The sequence below is a fragment of the Sebastes umbrosus genome, chromosome 16 (assembly GCF_015220745.1).
Source record: "Sebastes umbrosus isolate fSebUmb1 chromosome 16, fSebUmb1.pri, whole genome shotgun sequence".
Taxonomy (NCBI): Eukaryota; Metazoa; Chordata; class Actinopteri; order Perciformes; family Sebastidae; genus Sebastes; species Sebastes umbrosus.
In genome coordinates this window covers 17,944,414-17,961,375 of record NC_051284.1, presented here as the reverse complement: position 1 = coordinate 17,961,375, position 16,962 = coordinate 17,944,414, and the positions used below count along the sequence as shown (strand labels likewise).

General features: G+C 43.6%; 1 protein-coding gene across 1 annotated transcript in view; it reads right to left on the bottom strand.

Annotated features, from left to right (window-relative positions):
• The window catches only part of spred1 (sprouty related EVH1 domain containing 1), a 37,534-nt gene that overhangs the window by 8,553 nt on the left and 12,019 nt on the right, over positions 1-16,962 (bottom strand). The window contains exons 2-4 of the mRNA XM_037746294.1: positions 14,995-15,265; positions 9,298-9,466; positions 4,269-4,315 (exon numbers count right to left, since the gene is read on the bottom strand). Coding sequence (XP_037602222.1) covers positions 4,269-4,315; positions 9,298-9,466; positions 14,995-15,265 — 487 coding nt within the window. The remainder of the gene's footprint in view (positions 1-4,268; positions 4,316-9,297; positions 9,467-14,994; positions 15,266-16,962) is intronic.

The window sequence follows — 16,962 nt, the reverse complement described above, 5'->3', positions numbered from 1 at the left end:
CCACCTTAAGAGGCAGAGACGGAGTTGCAGGATACAGGAAGTTGGCTCCGGTCTCTGGCTCGCTTGAGCGGAGCGGAGGAGTTCACCGACAAATAAACTGTACACACACTGCTACACTTACGTTCACAGCAATAACGCCACCAACAACCTCACACTCACCGCAAACACACACACACACACGGTCTTTTGGAAACTCGCTAAAGTTACGCAGACTACGTGTGCGCCGGCGAGCACGAAGCCTCCGGCATTGCTAGAGCTGCTAACGTAGCACAAATACACACACTGTTTGTTGGACACTCGCTAAAGTTATGTCGGGCAGACGAAGTATCGTTACGCCGGGCAGACACACAGTGTGGTGGAGACTTCTACTGGGAAAGCGGCTGCATGTCCGCGACTCTAAACGCGAGGCACAAATCTTGTCGGTTAGCGGTTAATAATCGGTTCACGAGGGTCGGTTATCGGTTAAGAACATTTTTCAAAATGAGCATCCCTATTCGCAGCCAATCACAGCGAGCGTTCTTGGATTTAATGCAATGTGTGATTGGCCCACTACCGCAGCAACCCAACCTGCACACAGCTCTGAACACGGAGATGTCTGAGCCGGTGCCAGAGCCAGGCTAGCTGTTTCCCCCTCTTTCCATTCTTTATGCTAAGATAAGCTAAGCTAAGTTAACATACGCATATGAGAGCGGTATCAAACCTCTCATCTAACTCTCAGCAACAAAGCTAAGAAGCACATTTCCAAAAATGTCAAACCATTCCTTTTAAAACGCCCTTCTTCCTGGCTCCAAGGTGCTTTATGGAGCTCCACTGAAACACACCAAACCAGTTTGAAAGTTTCTGGTCTGTGGAGTGAGGCTGTAAAAGTCAACTGGCCAACAAAACCTCTGTGTACTAAACTGATAAGAGAAAACTTCCTGCCAGCGCTAAATTAGATGCGGATGTTTTCCTGTGGCATTCGAGAGAAAAAAAAAACACATTTTTCTTTGTACTAGCGGAAAGACTGCGGTGGTACGGCATAATTCCTGGCAGTGGGTCATCACAGCTGAGAAGAGTGTTGTGCAACCAGGCATTTTTTTCTTCTTCTTTTTTTATATATATGGGTAAAATATGTTGCATGTGCATATAGTGTGTGTGTGTTGTGTGTTTCTGAGTGAGAGGAAGAATGTGGTAAGCTTGTGAAGGGCATACAAGTGGGTGCTGAGCCTCAGTGGGCAGGATGTGGGTGGAGGAGTCCGTCCCGAACGCATGTACATGGACACACATGCACGGACAAGCGTGTTCACACGTACACAAGTCAAACGCTTGTAGCAATGCAAGGCTATCATGAATTGAAGTAATTTCTACGAGTTTTTTTTTTTTTTTTTAGAGACGTCTGAATCTAATCAAGGAACTAAACAAGGCTTGATGGTGACCTCCCATGCTGATGAGAGACAGTGGTGTCTGTTTTCTCAACAAGGTCATGACAGGACAGATCTCCTGCTTCTAAAGGGGGGCCATCAATAACACAAACTAAAGGCTAGAATTTTCTATATATTATACTATACACCATATCCCTCCCCGAGCCAGTTAGAGACCATTTTTTTGTATGAGGTTATCTGTACGAACAGTGGTGATGATGGAGTATTAAGCAACACACCTTGTTGTGTGCTGGTATTTGCTAGCTCTCTGGCTGCAGCCACTGGTTCACTTCTCTTTCTCTGTAGCCCAGGTCTCCGACCGCAACATTCGGATGCCAAATCACCATGGTGACACCCTCGGTGGCTCACTCACTGAACCTTGTGAACACCCCCCTTCTACCCGCACCCCCAACCCTCCCTCCCCCCAACCCCCCCCCGCTGCACACACACACACCCCCCCCCCCCCCCCTGCTGCCTAGCAACAGTGGTGCCATTGGATTTCCTGTATGTTCAGGCTGATTCCTTAAAGAGGAACTTCGCCACAGGAACAGGAACGCAGCTCTCCCTCCTCCTCCTCTTCTAGTCCACATCGTACAGGATGTAAGATGCTAGGCAGGTCAAAGGTGATGACGAACCTCTGACGAGCGCTAAAAAACTATGGCTGCGGTCGAAAAGTCTTTTTTTTTGCTTAGGAAGGTTCCTAAAGTGAAATGACCCGGAAGTATCTCAGTAGCAGCCATGATAAGAGCAAATTCTCTAAATGCTAAGGAAAGGTGCTTCAATGCTTCCTTTCTTATCTCCTTTAGCATAGGATACACTGGACCATCCTTTACCAAAGGAAGGGAGATAATAACATCCCACAATTCCTTGCGGCCACAACTTTTAAAGCAACGCACCATTCTGCCGTTAATGGAAACAAACAATTTGCATATCTTGCATATTATTTTCATACAGTCACATACTAATGGGATTCATGTTGATAAATATGAATGGGCAGTGACAGCCATTTGGTTTCACTTTATTTCTATTTATTTATGTCGAACAAGTAACAAATATGTAATAAAAAAAACAAAACAAGAATAACAAATAAAATTAATAGTAAACATAGAGCAAACAAATAATCAACTTGAATAAAAAGAGTAGGAAGAAATATACATTTAATGGTTCTACTCCTTCACCATAACTCAAAAAAATAACTCTTTTTAACTTTTCTTTAAATTCCAACCTTGGTAATGAATAGTATTTTTCACCAGTTGTCCACGTTAGGTAAGATAATCCTTTATTATATGTTGATGTAAAGTGTTCCAGCAGTAGAAGGACCTGCGGTATCTCTCTTTCACACACTGCGGGTGAAGGTGCCGGTCACTGAAAGACCTATTTAAGAACGCACCGGGTGGAAAAGCGCCTTTTGTAGTCCATCTTCGGAACATTGTAGTTTCACCACGGCAGACCCGAGTCACTAACATCCGCCGCCGTCGCATCATAATTACAGAGCCTAGTGGAAGTGCAGTCGGATTCTCTTAACACCACGGTTGTCTTTTCCTAATTCCTTATGAATTCTCCTTCACATCTTTCCTTGACCTCATGACGTTTTCCATCGAGGTCAAGGAAAAGTGGTTAGGAAAAGACATCAGGACGTCATTTTTGGACTTCTCGACCGCAGCCCATGGGAGGTTCAGTGTGATATCAAAGCTCCAGTTCAAGCTTGGAGTCAGCAAAAACTAGAAAACACCATGCAACCCTGCAATAAACTTGTTGCACTTGTTTAGGCTACTATTTTAGTTATTTGTGTTGACCTCTTTACTATGTTTTGAAGCTGTACCTTTGTGAACACCACGAACTAGTGTAAGAAAATGGCCCGAGTTGAATCAACACCTCTCTGAAACAGTGTCAACAGTAATTAATTATAAGTGTGTGTGCATTACAAGAACTGCCTGTCCTCCTATGAATGCGTCTTTTCACCTACTTTACAATCAGAAGTAGAACAGGTGACTGACGTTCCTGTCACAGGCCCGATATCTAAAACAAATGAACTTGGGCGTGGAGACTTGAACTATATACCTGCTGCCTTTCTCCGCTCTAAAGAGAGCACGGCGTTCTTAACCACACATGTCGACAGTCAATAGAGTGCCACATGCCAGGAACGGCGCAAATGTATACAACGTCTTAACATAATGCACCTTAACAGTTCTCAACCTGTCAACAAAAAGGGGCCCAGCTCACGAAGACACGCATTCGGTTTATAGAGCATTTTCACCCAAGCTGCCTTTTGAACAACCAGCTCCTGACCTCAGGCGAGGGTTATTATATCGGCATCAATTGTAACAAGAGTGACAGCTACCAAGTTAGATTGATAGAGACAGCTAAGCCTGCTCTAGCACATTCACTGGCCAACACCCAGCTCCACCTCAGGGTCTGGCTGGCACTGGTTAAACACCTGTAAATCTCCAAGAACAACTGTTGGAAAACAAAGGCAGGTGTCAGCGCCTGGCTGGGTGGGACACATCAGGGCTCAAACATATGGCTCAGGTTCAAGCTATGACCTGCCTCCTATTTAATAGGGAGGGAGAGTTATAGAGTCATAAATCTAACTTTGTAAAAACCTACAGTGGGTGCACTTTAGCATTCTGAACATCCATTTGCCCCCTCCATGACACAATGATACTTAATCAAAAATTAATCGTGTTTAATGTTTTTTTTTTTTTGTGAATGTGTGTTGCTCAGTGGCGCATTTTCTAACAAAACAAACTAAATCAATTCAGCTCCAAACGCTCACTAAAATAGCTAGACTCCTCAAAGTCAGCAAGATCAACATGTTCTCAAATAACACACGTATTTTTTCATATTAAAACTCTTAATCTCACTCACCGGTAGTCCATCTTCGGGAATATCCCCATCCCCAAACGGCCGGCAACCTGGAAGAGAGAAGGAAGAACCCAGAGGGGAAAAAGATTAGTGGGCTGACTATATGCTTAAACCAAATCAGACACTGTTACAGTTAAATAAGCAACTTAAGGCTTACACCAATAAAGTTCTAACAGAACACAATCTATGTTTCAGCATTGTCTATGGCATATATCTTGATTAAAACCCTCACAGCCACCAATGGTATTGTCGACATGTATCATCAGGTTTTTGTACATAACAAAGCCTGTATAATAGCACATACACAAAGCACTATTGATAGTGTATTCTTAGATAGCTAAATTCATTTGATAAATACAAGAAAAACTTGTTTTTGGAGCTTGTGGTGTTTTCCATTTGAACTGGGAACTCGTTATTTCTGAGTTCCCAGTCGGAAATTTCAACTGGAACGCCCCCTGAAGTCAGATTTCCAACTCGGAAAGTCGGACAAACCTCACCAACCCGGAACAACAAAATCCAAAATTGCTGCTCTGTGAATCAACAGTAAAAAAAGCTGTGGTAAATACTGGTTATTAGCACTTCTGTCTTATTTGTGTCAATCACACAGTACTGTCCAATTTTCTGTGGACATTTTGCTGCAGTGTTTTTATGCGCAAAAAATCGGTCGTAATGTGTTGTTATCAATGGCAACCAATGGCTAACAGTAGCTAACCTGGCTGGAGCAAACCCCATTCATTTTTCCGACTTGTTGTACTGGAACGCGGTCAACTTGGGTGTGATGTCATTCCAAGCTCTGACATCTGATTTTTGGGTTAAATGGAACGCAGCATTAACAACTAGGTGGTAAATCGTCACAGAACACCAGAGAAATAGTGTACCAGACTCGTCAACTTCCTACTACTATTTTCAAACCTCAACTACGTTTCTAAGAATATGTGTAATTTATATTGTATTTATCAAAACCACTCCACTCTCAACGGATGACATCTCCCCTAAAAAGCACGTTTGAGCCAGCAGACTGACATCGCTGATTCTTGTCAGGCCAGAATAGGACAAGACTTCTGCTTTCCTCTGACTGTAGCCCTAATGGGGAAATGAAAGCTGCTTTGTGTCAGTGGGGCACACAGAAGTTAATGAAATATGCATGTCTAGAATAATGTAACCCCCGACCTCGGCTAAAACGCCATGTGCCATTTCCGCGTCCAAAACATCTCGTCTGCTGATGCTGGAGTCGGAGCTTATGTTTCAGGTATCAGGCCGACCATGTTACAGCTTTTCATTACCACAGAGAATGAAACTGGGGACGGTGTAACCCGAGGAAAGACACTAATGTTACTGATATTTTTTACACAAAACGCTGTTTTGTTTGACTCTTTTCTACTAATGACGCAGGGTGACTGTTTTCACAGTGAGGGTGCCATTATTTAATAGATAATATTGTTGTCCAATATTGTAGTATTATTGTCTTTAATGGAAAGGCTACCAAGAAGTACTACTTAAATACTGCAACAGATTTTAAAAATGAATCTGAAGGGATGTTGACAATGTACTATTCTTGATTTTGTGACAATAACAATAACAATACCCAACTATCTTAAGGTGTAACTTTGGAGTTGCTGTCTTTTGTGTCAATCCTGCATCCTCGGTCTTATTATTTAGGCAACATAAAGTTAAAGGTTTTATGATTTTGCTGGGTGATATGGCCAAATACTTCAATCCCGATATGTCATTTCATATCTCGACAACAATTTCTCATTTAATTAAGAACTTAAGTGCAAAATGATCAGATTTTCTGAGAAATTTCAGTCAGTATGTGTTTGTTAATATCAATTTAGACGACATAGTTGTGTATCGTGATATCTCGATATATGTTTTCATCACAATATGATTCAATGGAAAGACGATGAATTGTCATATTGAATTATCGCCCTGCCCTAGTTGGAGATGTAATGAATGAAGTCCAACAATAAAAGTGAAGAAAAATGTACACAATAACAATATGTTAGTCACATGTCTGGCTCCAAATCAGTTTCAATATATGGGGTGCAAGTTTAACAGCAACTGAACTGTTGAGTGACATTGAATAATCTGAAAAATGGATATCATTTCAACATGATTAGTACTGTAAAGGATATTGGTTTAGGTCAGTATGATGTGTGTTATGCCTGTGTACTTCCAGTTGCATGATTAATATTAAAAAAAAGTACTATTTACTATAATTATCACTTTACAGGTACTGATAGACAGATTAGACCAGTATTGTGATTTTCCCATGCCTTAGTAAACATACGACACTAGTGCATGTCTACAGAAACTACAGCAAACCTAGCACTTGATTTTCACGATAAAAGAAAACACTGTTAAAGAAACTTAATAGAAGAGAAAATGGTCTGTCTTGGCAATGTTGCGGAAAACAGGGATTAAACCATTTCCACTGGGATGAAGGGGAAACTGTTTGTACCTGGGGCATCAAGAGGCTCTTTTTAAAACTTAGGTTCACTTAATTAGGATCACTGAGGCCTCATTTTGAGTCTGTCTGCTGCATTCAGGGAGGGAACGCAGCAAAACAGAGGACAGAAGAACTCACTGGTCTTGTGTTCGACCCAGTCTGTCCATCAGTCTGTCAGTCTGTCTGTGAATCACATGGAGAAAGGTGTTTGTGTGTGTGTGTGTGTGTGTGTGTGTGTGTGTGTGTGTCTGTATGCATTTCTCCACTACACCGAAAGAAAGAGGCTTCCTGCAGCACGACTCTGGCAGTGCTGGGCCGCGAAGCTGCCTGAGCCATGTGCCCGGCGTTGCCATGGCAACAGAGGACTGCAAGACTGATACACACACGTGTGCACACATACACACAGGCAAAACATATTCTCTCTCTCTCTCTCTCTCTCTCTCTCTCTCTCTCTCTCTCTCTCTCTCTCTCTGCCTCTCCCCCCCCCACATTCACGCAGCAGTCCAGCAGCAGAACGATGCAACAAGAATACAGAAGAACCTGCCTGCCTGAGCTGAAGAGAGGCATTACACAACACTGGCAGAATACAGAAAGATGCCAGGAGAGAAAGGAGAGCGGAGGGACGAGAGGACAGCAGGGGCGGGAGGGAGAGAGAGAGAGAGAGAGAGGGAGAGAGAAGTGCAGGCAGGCACTGGGGAAACGAAACTCACCATCACCTGCCCTAGCTGACATTCACAGGAAAGAGTTGAAGCATTTACTAGCAGACAGACACTGTACAGCCTCTGGGTGAGGTGAGGGGAACGTGTTTAATCACACTGACCAGCTATCAGAGACGTTCAACCTTCTTCCCGAAGCATTTATGAATGCTATGTTCTGTTATGTGAACTAGGAAAGGTGCTCTATACGATATCCAGAGCATTAATATAGCAGCAAACAACTATTAGCTATGTAAAGGTATAGTGGAGTAATGTCTACCTGAGCAGACAATGAAGTCCCTCTCCCTGTGTGTGTGTTGTAATCTGAGTTCTCTGTGCTTTGTTTACATAGCGGGCCACTGGCTAGCTCACGGCCGCCGCTCTGCACTGCTCTCATACGGCGGTTACAGCTGATAACGCCGTCCCAACTGACAGCGTCATCATGGAAGCATAGCAGAAATGCTCCCAATCCCGCACTTAGCACCTTTAACTATTATTGTCTATTACTCGTTTGGAGAAAAAACTTGCAATGTCAGAAAATGGGGAAAAACATTCATATCGCTTGCTGTCCGACCAACACTCTAAATCCCAAAATTCTCAGTTTGCTATCACAAAAGGAAACCTAACTAAGAAACCCAGCAGATATTTATATTTGAGAGGCTGGAAGTACTACATTTTGGGCATTTTAGATTATCAAAATTAATCTTCTGCCAATCTACTATATATCAAATTCAGTAAAACAGCCAACTAGCTTCTCACACCAACCAAGCAGCCCTGACCTCCAATATGACATCCTCACATTAATATAGTGTTGTGTTTATAGCCACGGGTCAGAGCTATTTGCAAAGGCAGCGCTACAGTTGTTGCCCATGCTTACCTTTTACCTAGACTGTGTGTGGACTTGTGCCCAGGAAGTACAAATCTCAGATAAACGCTTGTGGGCAAGAGGCGACTGATGCCTGGCGGTGATAAGCCTTTACGATACGTTCTGCTGTACCTCCTCTACGCTCCCCAGGGTTCCCAGGTCTAGAGAGTAAAGGAGATTATAGCTCCCCAGCCAGCCAGCCAGCCAGCCTCTTGTGTAACACGGGGCTGGGTGGCAGATTGCTGAGCTGGCGATTCTCCTGCTAATTGGATGACTTTGCAACCTCTGGCACTGTACTGAAAAATATTGCTTATCAGGACCCAAAGCAGCTAACTAAACTCAGAGACCCAGCTCCACCCAAGTGTAATATCTAGTTTAGCTTTAAAAAAAAGAGTTGTATGAATGCCACACTGAGCACAGACAGACCAAACTCTACCTTTTTTTTTTTTAGACTAGACTAGCCAGTCCTCAAACTTGAGCAGCACAAAAGCCCAACCTGGTCAAGTTTCTCCTGACTAAAGCTCTGCCCCTATCTCAGGTTGCCACCCATTCAGTGTGTCCCAACTCCTGCCGCCCCTCTTTCTTACCAGCGCTCCCAACCCCTGTCCTAAATCACCCACTGTGTTGCCCTGCCAGTCTCTACAGGAAGTGGGGAGTTTATCTGGGCAGCTGGCGCTGATAAGATAACACAGGAGGGGTCATGCTTGGGTGAGTGAGCAGGTAGCTGTGGGGGGAAGTCATCAACGCTAATCAACACTATGCATCTCTCCTAGAACAGATGCTAGGTCAGCCATTACAAGCCAATGACAAACAGGCAGCAATACAGGCCGCTAACAGAATGCATGCCATGTTCATACACATACGCCCGTATCGTTTTACACATATTGGACGGCTGCCAGCACACATAGTATAGTGCAACCTCCTGAGAGGGGATTCCAAACAAACCTGGTGTTTTGTTTTTGAACTCGCACACATGCATGCACCATTAACGACCCGCTAACACACACACACACACACACACACCTTGGTTGATGTCCTCAATGGCCCGACGTACACCCCGGTCAAAGGCGCGGGCGTCAGCGGGGCTCTGGAAAGTCAGTCCGAACTTCTTGTCGTTGATCCTCCAGTGGTGGAAGATGGGGTTGACCTTGTTGTATACTAGGTCTTTCTGCAGGACACACTCCAGCACCACCTGGCAACAAACACACACACACAGTTTGAGAGTGAAACAAGGCATATATATATATATATATATATATATATATATATATACATTTGGTCAGGCTAAAGTTAGAATGCAGACTGGCAGCTGCGCCGTTTAAAAGGTTTAATGATGAAACTCGCTGGGGAACACACGTGTAAATCCTTCATCTTACTCCTCATCCTAAGTTGTTTAAATGTGCCACATTCAATCACTCCGCAGCAACATGAGTATGGAATAGAGGGAAAGAGATTGAGAGTAGAGGCCTGCATCTGGAACTACACACAACTCCAAAAATAGAACCAAAAAAAATCATCCCTAAACCCAATAATTTCACATACTTCTTCGGATAATTTGTAAAACACATTCTAAATGGTGGGGTTTTCATTACAGATGATGATAAAGTTGGAGAGCAGTGGTGGTGGCAGAAGAAGGGGGGGTGGGTGGGTGGAGGGGGTGAGTATGTTTTGGAGCCAGGCAGCCCAAGTGTGTGGCAGAGAGAGACTGTGTTTCCAAAGCCTATTATTAATCAGGGCTACTGGGCCGCCTCCCGGCCTTCCTCTAGGCAGATTAAATGAAATGAGAGACGGCCATTACAGTCTTTGAGGTTTTTTTCTACCGACGTGCACGAGAGGTGGCTTAATGGGGTGTGAATGTGTGAGCGTGCGCATTGGTGATCTGCGTGAGAGAAAGCGTGAGCGCAGGAGCTGGTGTGATGAAAAGCTCAATGACCCGAGCGCTACACTGTGCATCTTCGCGGGCGCACAAACCAATACTGGTCTAGTGAAAGCAGATGGCACCGTTCCCCGTCGATCTGGACAACAGTCAACAACATGCACGCTTTAAGAGGTTGACACGTGGCAGCTGTACGAGGAGGTTGCCGATATGCGATATGCGTGTCAGAGAGGGTGCACACATTTCATTCTGAATGTCTGAGCGAGAGATGCTTTTTGTGTACCATTTTTAAACGTATCGTTTTTCGGGCATGCGGAAGACGCGTCTCACAATATCTGTCCTCATGTCACTGTTGCATACATGCCTCCCCAAGAAAAAGCAGGGGCAAAGGTTAAGCCTGTGTGTTTATCCAGAGCTAGTGGATAAGGGGAGGGAAGAAGAGAGGGATGGATGTGAGGAGAATGGAGGGTGGGCGGGGGGGTGGGGGGGGGGGGCTGGCCTCTGGGGCTGATTGTGGAGGCGAGACTGAACGGAGCCGGAGCAGGTAAGGTGAGCGCACGGCGAGGCCGACAGAGGAGGAAGTATCACAGTTGCATGGAAGGACGATACTTAACACCGCATTCCACACTGCGCTCAGAGAAAAGAGGAGGAGGAGGAGGAGCCAGCCCCGACAGAAACAGAGCAGAGGCTGGAGATGTTAGAGGAGAGGAGAGGGGACGGAGACGGAGAGACAGACGGAGGTGAGACGTGCAGAGAGTAGTGAAAAGATAGCGTGAGAGCGGAAATGGGGGGAAGATAGAGAGAGACTACGTTTACATGCATACAAGAAACCAAGCGGGAGAAATCAGGCTACAATCTATGAGCGCTGCCTCTGCCATCAGAATTGTAATAATCATTTTTTAACAATCTTGGAATAAAATATTGTATGTTTTGAGCATATAAAAAAATTGCTGTGTATTGGTGTATCAGAAATATACATACAGTATAGAAGCATGCTATAATATTGACTGAAGGCTTAGTAAGAGGCATTGGTTGATATTTATCCATTCACAAAAAGACTTCCAGCTAATAAATAGCTCTGTGTGTTGGCAAGAATCTGGTGATACGATACGTATCACGACACAGGGGTAACGATTCAATATTTTGCGACATATTGCGATACTTAAGCAAGGCGATATATTGGCATTTTCACAAATCTAATTTTAGGAAACCTGTCATAGTATAGATACACCACCACTACATGTATAAAATGTAGTTTTTTGGGAAATCAATACAGTATCGCAAAACATAATATCGCGATACTCATGTGTATCGATATTTCCTTACACCCTCCCCTACTAATAAAGCATCTTATTCTAGCAAAGATAAGTCAAAACAATCAAATGATAAGATCAACAGTAGAAACAAACAACTGTACCAAGTGGGGCCCTTTTAGAGTAAGCCTGGACTACATCACATTCACAGCTGTATCAATCAGAGGGAGTCACAGACTATGAATGTCAGGAAGCGAGGTGAGAGCTTAGCCAGAGATTTGTCATAATCCAAGAGCCAGCATGGTAAGTAATCATCAACCAATTAGATCTGTAGTTTTTAAAGAGAGTCAGAGAATCAAGAGTGAAGGAGAGAGACAGAGACAGAGAGAGAGAGAGAGCGAGAGAGAGAGGGAGAGAGAGGGAGGGGGCAAGGAGGAGAGTGATTGGTAGCTATATGGAGAGCCAGCTGAGTCATCACCAGTACACTCTGTGCCGCATCACTGCGCTTATAGACAGATCCCCTCCACCTCTTCCGTCTCCCGTCTCTCTGGCTCCACCTCTGTTTCCTGCTCTTTGACTACACACATCTCTTTCCCTGATTCCTCTCATATCTCATGCACCCCGATCACCTCATTTCTTTCTACCAGCTGGAATCGTGCCTTTGTGATTTTCAAAATAACTGCATCTCTGATCTGTTTATTCTCTCTCTATCTAGCTCCTAGCAGGGATGGGGAGATGTCATTGTGCTTTTCTATTCTGTCCAATTCTGTGCTGAATTAAAACACTGAAATTATATCCCTTAAAACAACGGAAGAAATTGGCTAAAAACATGGAGCAGCATTTTCCTTTTTCTGTGCTTTAGACATAACAAATCAAACCAAACAGCCTTACAAACATTCAGTTTTCAACATCACTCATACAACATAATTATGGTCTTTCATTTACCTCTGAAATCAAAACACTGTCGTTACTGTTTTAGACAATACTGTGGTAACAAGTACTGATATTGCCCTGCGTTTTTCTTTCCGACAACAGCTAACATATTCTTATGTGGTTTTCTCTGTTGCTGTTGTTTTCATGGGACTCATCGCTCTTGCCGCTCCTCTTCTGATGCCCTCAGACTGTCGGTAGCGCTGCGGTTGACGCCAGCACCATGGCACTGGGTGGCATCCCGACAGACCTACATATGGCTGGGTGTTTGTTGTGGTGGCTGGGGGTAGACTCTGGCGGTGATAGGGGTGTTTTTACCACATCCCCAGAACAGTTGCCGGGGTCTCTGAGCCATGTCTATATACCCCGCGTCTGAACAACAGCATTCCCGTCACACCCTTTCCTGTGCCACACACACTTGGATAGCAACGCGCAAAACACAAACAAGCCGTAAACATAAAATGAGTTCAATCAAAGAAGATTTTAAAAAAAAGGTGATTTAGATGCCCTGCTGTAACAAGCCTCTAATGTCGGATCTTCAGTCTCTTAGCATCACGGTGGCCTCATCGGTCTGCTGACATCTGACAGACAGTTCTCTCTCTCTCACACACACACACAGATTTACACTCTCATTACCACAGACCAGGATTATCCCAGAGCATCTACTGGATCTGTTTTAGATCTACAACACAGAATGAGTCTGTGACAAGAAGATCATGAGCTTTACAGCAACTCAAGCAAAAGCCAGAAGGATTAAATACAACTTGATCTTTAGAAGCATTGTTAACTTTGTGAGGAAACAGAATGACCATGCACTTTGCAGGTTATGTGTGTACATGTTGCCAAAAAATATGTGTAAAAACTCACAACTATTTAACATGTTAGTAAGTAGACATTAATAATGAGTGAGCTCCACATGCTCCACTGCTGTAGGACATTTCACTATCTGTGATTGAAGCCCTATACTGCTGGTTCTGTTGCAACTAGGGATGTCACGTTCACCAATACTTCAGAAAATGTCACGTCACGTCACTGTGCTGCTTACCGGCTGCTAACAGCTAACGTTAACTAGCTCTCGTCCTGCCGATTTCAACACGGGAGGTGCCGTTGATGCACATTATGATGCATTCAGGCTCTGTTGGTCGAAGGTAAATTCGAACGTTATCATGTTCAAAATGTAATCTTGTAAAAATGTATTTTTTGGCGAGAAACTTGAATAAATCCAGTTGTTTGACGGAGATGTTTTCACAGCAATCTAAAATAGATAATAGAGATGGAATTATGGCCTGTTTAGCTGCCTAACAAAAACCAGTATGCAAACGGTAATAAAGGAGCTGATGTTGAAGTACATGGGATTTATAGTTTTACTTTTGTTTTTACCGTGTTATCAAATTGGTATCGAGGATCGTGTAATTTCTCTGGTACTGGTATTGGTATCGACTACTAAATTTCTGGTATTGTGACATCCTTTACTGCAACCTCTGATATTGTGCTTGTAAAGGTTGATAATTTGTTTGATCCTGTAAATGTTGATGAGGCTCAAATATTACTGCATATTGATTTTTATTTTGTTGAATTAAAAATCGGCCTAAAAAAGTAGCATACAATATTGTATTGTGTTGCGACAGACCCAGCTGCATCCATATCCAAATACAGAGTTGGAAGGAAAACCTGCATTGCATTGATAATGCTTAGTTTGTAGATTTTTTAAGACTTTCCAATCTGCAGCTATTTTGATAACGAATTATTTGTTCTAATTCTAAACATTTGCTGTTTCCCGCTTCTCAGATGTGAGGATTTGTTGCTTTTCTGTCTTCTATGATAGTTAAGTGAATGTATTCGGGGTTTCGACTGTTGGTTGGACAAACAAGCAACGTGTTTATGTCACCTTTGAGCTCTGGAGAAAATGTTGTTGGGCATTTTTCAGCATTTTCTGACTAGAAAATTAGTATAATTGTTAATTGTAGCCATACTACAAAATATTCTGCTTTTTAAAATTAAATCATAATTTTTTCTACATACGTTTTCCTCACGTTTTAACTATATTAACTCTAGATAGCGTTATACACATAGACATTTGGGGGGAGTTTTACTGTTAGTATAACCAGGAACATATTTTCCTGGCTTCATTTACTGACACACACAGTCTTTACATCACACATCAAGAAAAAAGGAAATGCTCATAAAAATAAAAAGGTAGGCAAATCCTTGTATACTCATGGAAAACCGGAGTGAGCGTGAATTTCCAGCCCCTATTCCACCGTTTTGGTCCCTTCCGAGCTCTTTGTGCGTTTCCCACATCCCTCATCCCACATTCTCTTCTCCTGAGTAATCTGCCCTTCTCCCTGATGATATCATCATGCATCACAGCATCACGCAGTTCGCTCCTATTTTCAGATACCTGCGCCATGGAGGAAAGCCAAACAACCACTTCCTGTGTGTGAGTGTGTGATTGAGACAGAGAGAGAGAGGGGGGAGTCTGGGAAAGGGGGGCTCGGGGTGATCTCATCCAAGAGAATGCACCATCTCCGGTTTGTGCACCTGAATCAGAAGGAATGACTAAATAACCGAGGATGTAAACACATCAACCAGCTAGTTACATGTATGGTATTTACGCAGCGTAGCTACATTTCCACATTACGAGCTATAGGGTTCCCTTACCAATTTGTCTTTGAGCCTCTCGCCCCTGATGTGGAACTCCACAGCGATGGGGCTGGGACTGGGGCTGGGGCTTGGACTGGGACTGGAGCTACAGGGGCTGAGGTTGCTGCTGCTTCCTCCGCTGCCTCCGCTGTGGGTGCTGCCGCTGTCCTCCGCCCGGCCGACCTTATAGACGGTGACACAGCTAAGGCCTCCGCCCCCCAGGGGAAGCCACCCACCACTGGAGTCATCCCGAGTCATGACCACTGCTCTCACACGCGCATAACTGTCACTGTGGAGGAAGGAGAGGAAGGAGAGGAAGACGGGGAGGGTGGAAGGAATAAGAAAAGAGGGCAAGAGCAGACAGGGAAAAAATGGTTTAGTGAACATAATCTGTAGTAATGAGCATTTAAAATGTTTCGGGGTCTTTTCTGGTGACCTTTTATATCACTTGGATTACAAAAACACTATCAAAAATAGATATGAAATATAAAAAATATGAAATATCAGCCAACATAATACAGTTGAACCGCAGCACAAACCAGTCCTAGTACAGTACACGTAGCCTACACAAAACGGTACACACCATACAGACATACAGATAAGATAAAGCGAGGAGATTGGTCTGAAATGTCTACATCACATTTGTCCAACAATTTTAAAACGTTAAGAGTTCACCACATGCCACATTACACCAGAAACTACTCTGATATTGAGATTAAATCAAACTACGGGGGAAATCTGGCTGGTTTCAGAAGCCGCTACTAGCAACACGCTAGTCTAAAATCTGCAACAAAGCTAAAAATAGAACGTGAAGGAGCAAAGTCAAGCATTCAATTTTGGTTTCAGTGCATTATATAACAGACTACTGGCTAAGATTTCTGAAGTCTGAAGCTGTCAGTGTATGTTTAACCCCGACCAGAGGGTGACTGACCATATGGTCAAGTTCAGGCTCTGGCTGCTGCTGATTTTTAAACTTTCCCCCTGAAGCAGGTGGTTTCAAACTAGACAGCACATGACAGCGCCTCAAGCACACGTCGACTTCTTTCCTTTTCTTATTTCCGATGATACTGTTGTACTGCCGCTTTGAATCACGGCGTAATAAACGGTTACCTATAATGTTATCTACGGAACTGAAGGAAAACATACTAATAAAACGACAAAGCGAGAATGAATCATAGGGGAGGTTTAGGTTTTTTTCAAACATACAGCAACATAAACGCATGCGTCATTGTTCAAATGTCAAAAAGCCACAAACTGAAAAAAAGGCTGAACTATTATATAGTATAATAATCCAAATATATAAAAGGACCTCTACCACAATATCACATCTGAAGCTATAACGCTCCCAGTGTATCAGTAGACTGTATCACATCATACTTTGATACTGACTATTAATTATACATCATAATTCTACATCTATATCCTCGTTCCATTCGTCTGTCTCTCCTCTGCCTCTCTGTCCCTTCACTTAGAGTCAGATGTTTCCCTGATTAGATAACACAGGCTTGCATCGGGCCACCGGAAATGACAAAGGTCAGGGTGTGCTGAGGGCAGCGTTTTGCAGAAAACTCCTGGTAACATATTAAAGACTGGGGAAGATTTGAGAGCTGACAGAAAACGGGCGAGGACAGTGAAGAATGTGACTGCCGGATGTCTTCCTGTGTGACACATTGCTCTCTGGCCGACGTCCGGGTTGACCGAGGAAGATTACGTCACAGGGCCTGAAACGTTTTCTAAAGAATTTCTCCTCTGATAGTGGCCAAATATGAATCAGTGATTAAGAGAAATGTCACTAACTAGTAGTTCCTGCTCTAAAAGAAGAACGGCTGCGTCCTCTCCCCTTACTGCCTCTCCTCTCTAAATCATGGCCTACTCCATAACGCTAACCTTTGCCCCCCTGCCTTCCACGCCCTTGGCAAACCTCAGTGCCCAGGTTATTGGTTAGTAATTAATCCAAAAGCCAGTGAGCATTAAATCTGAAACTTT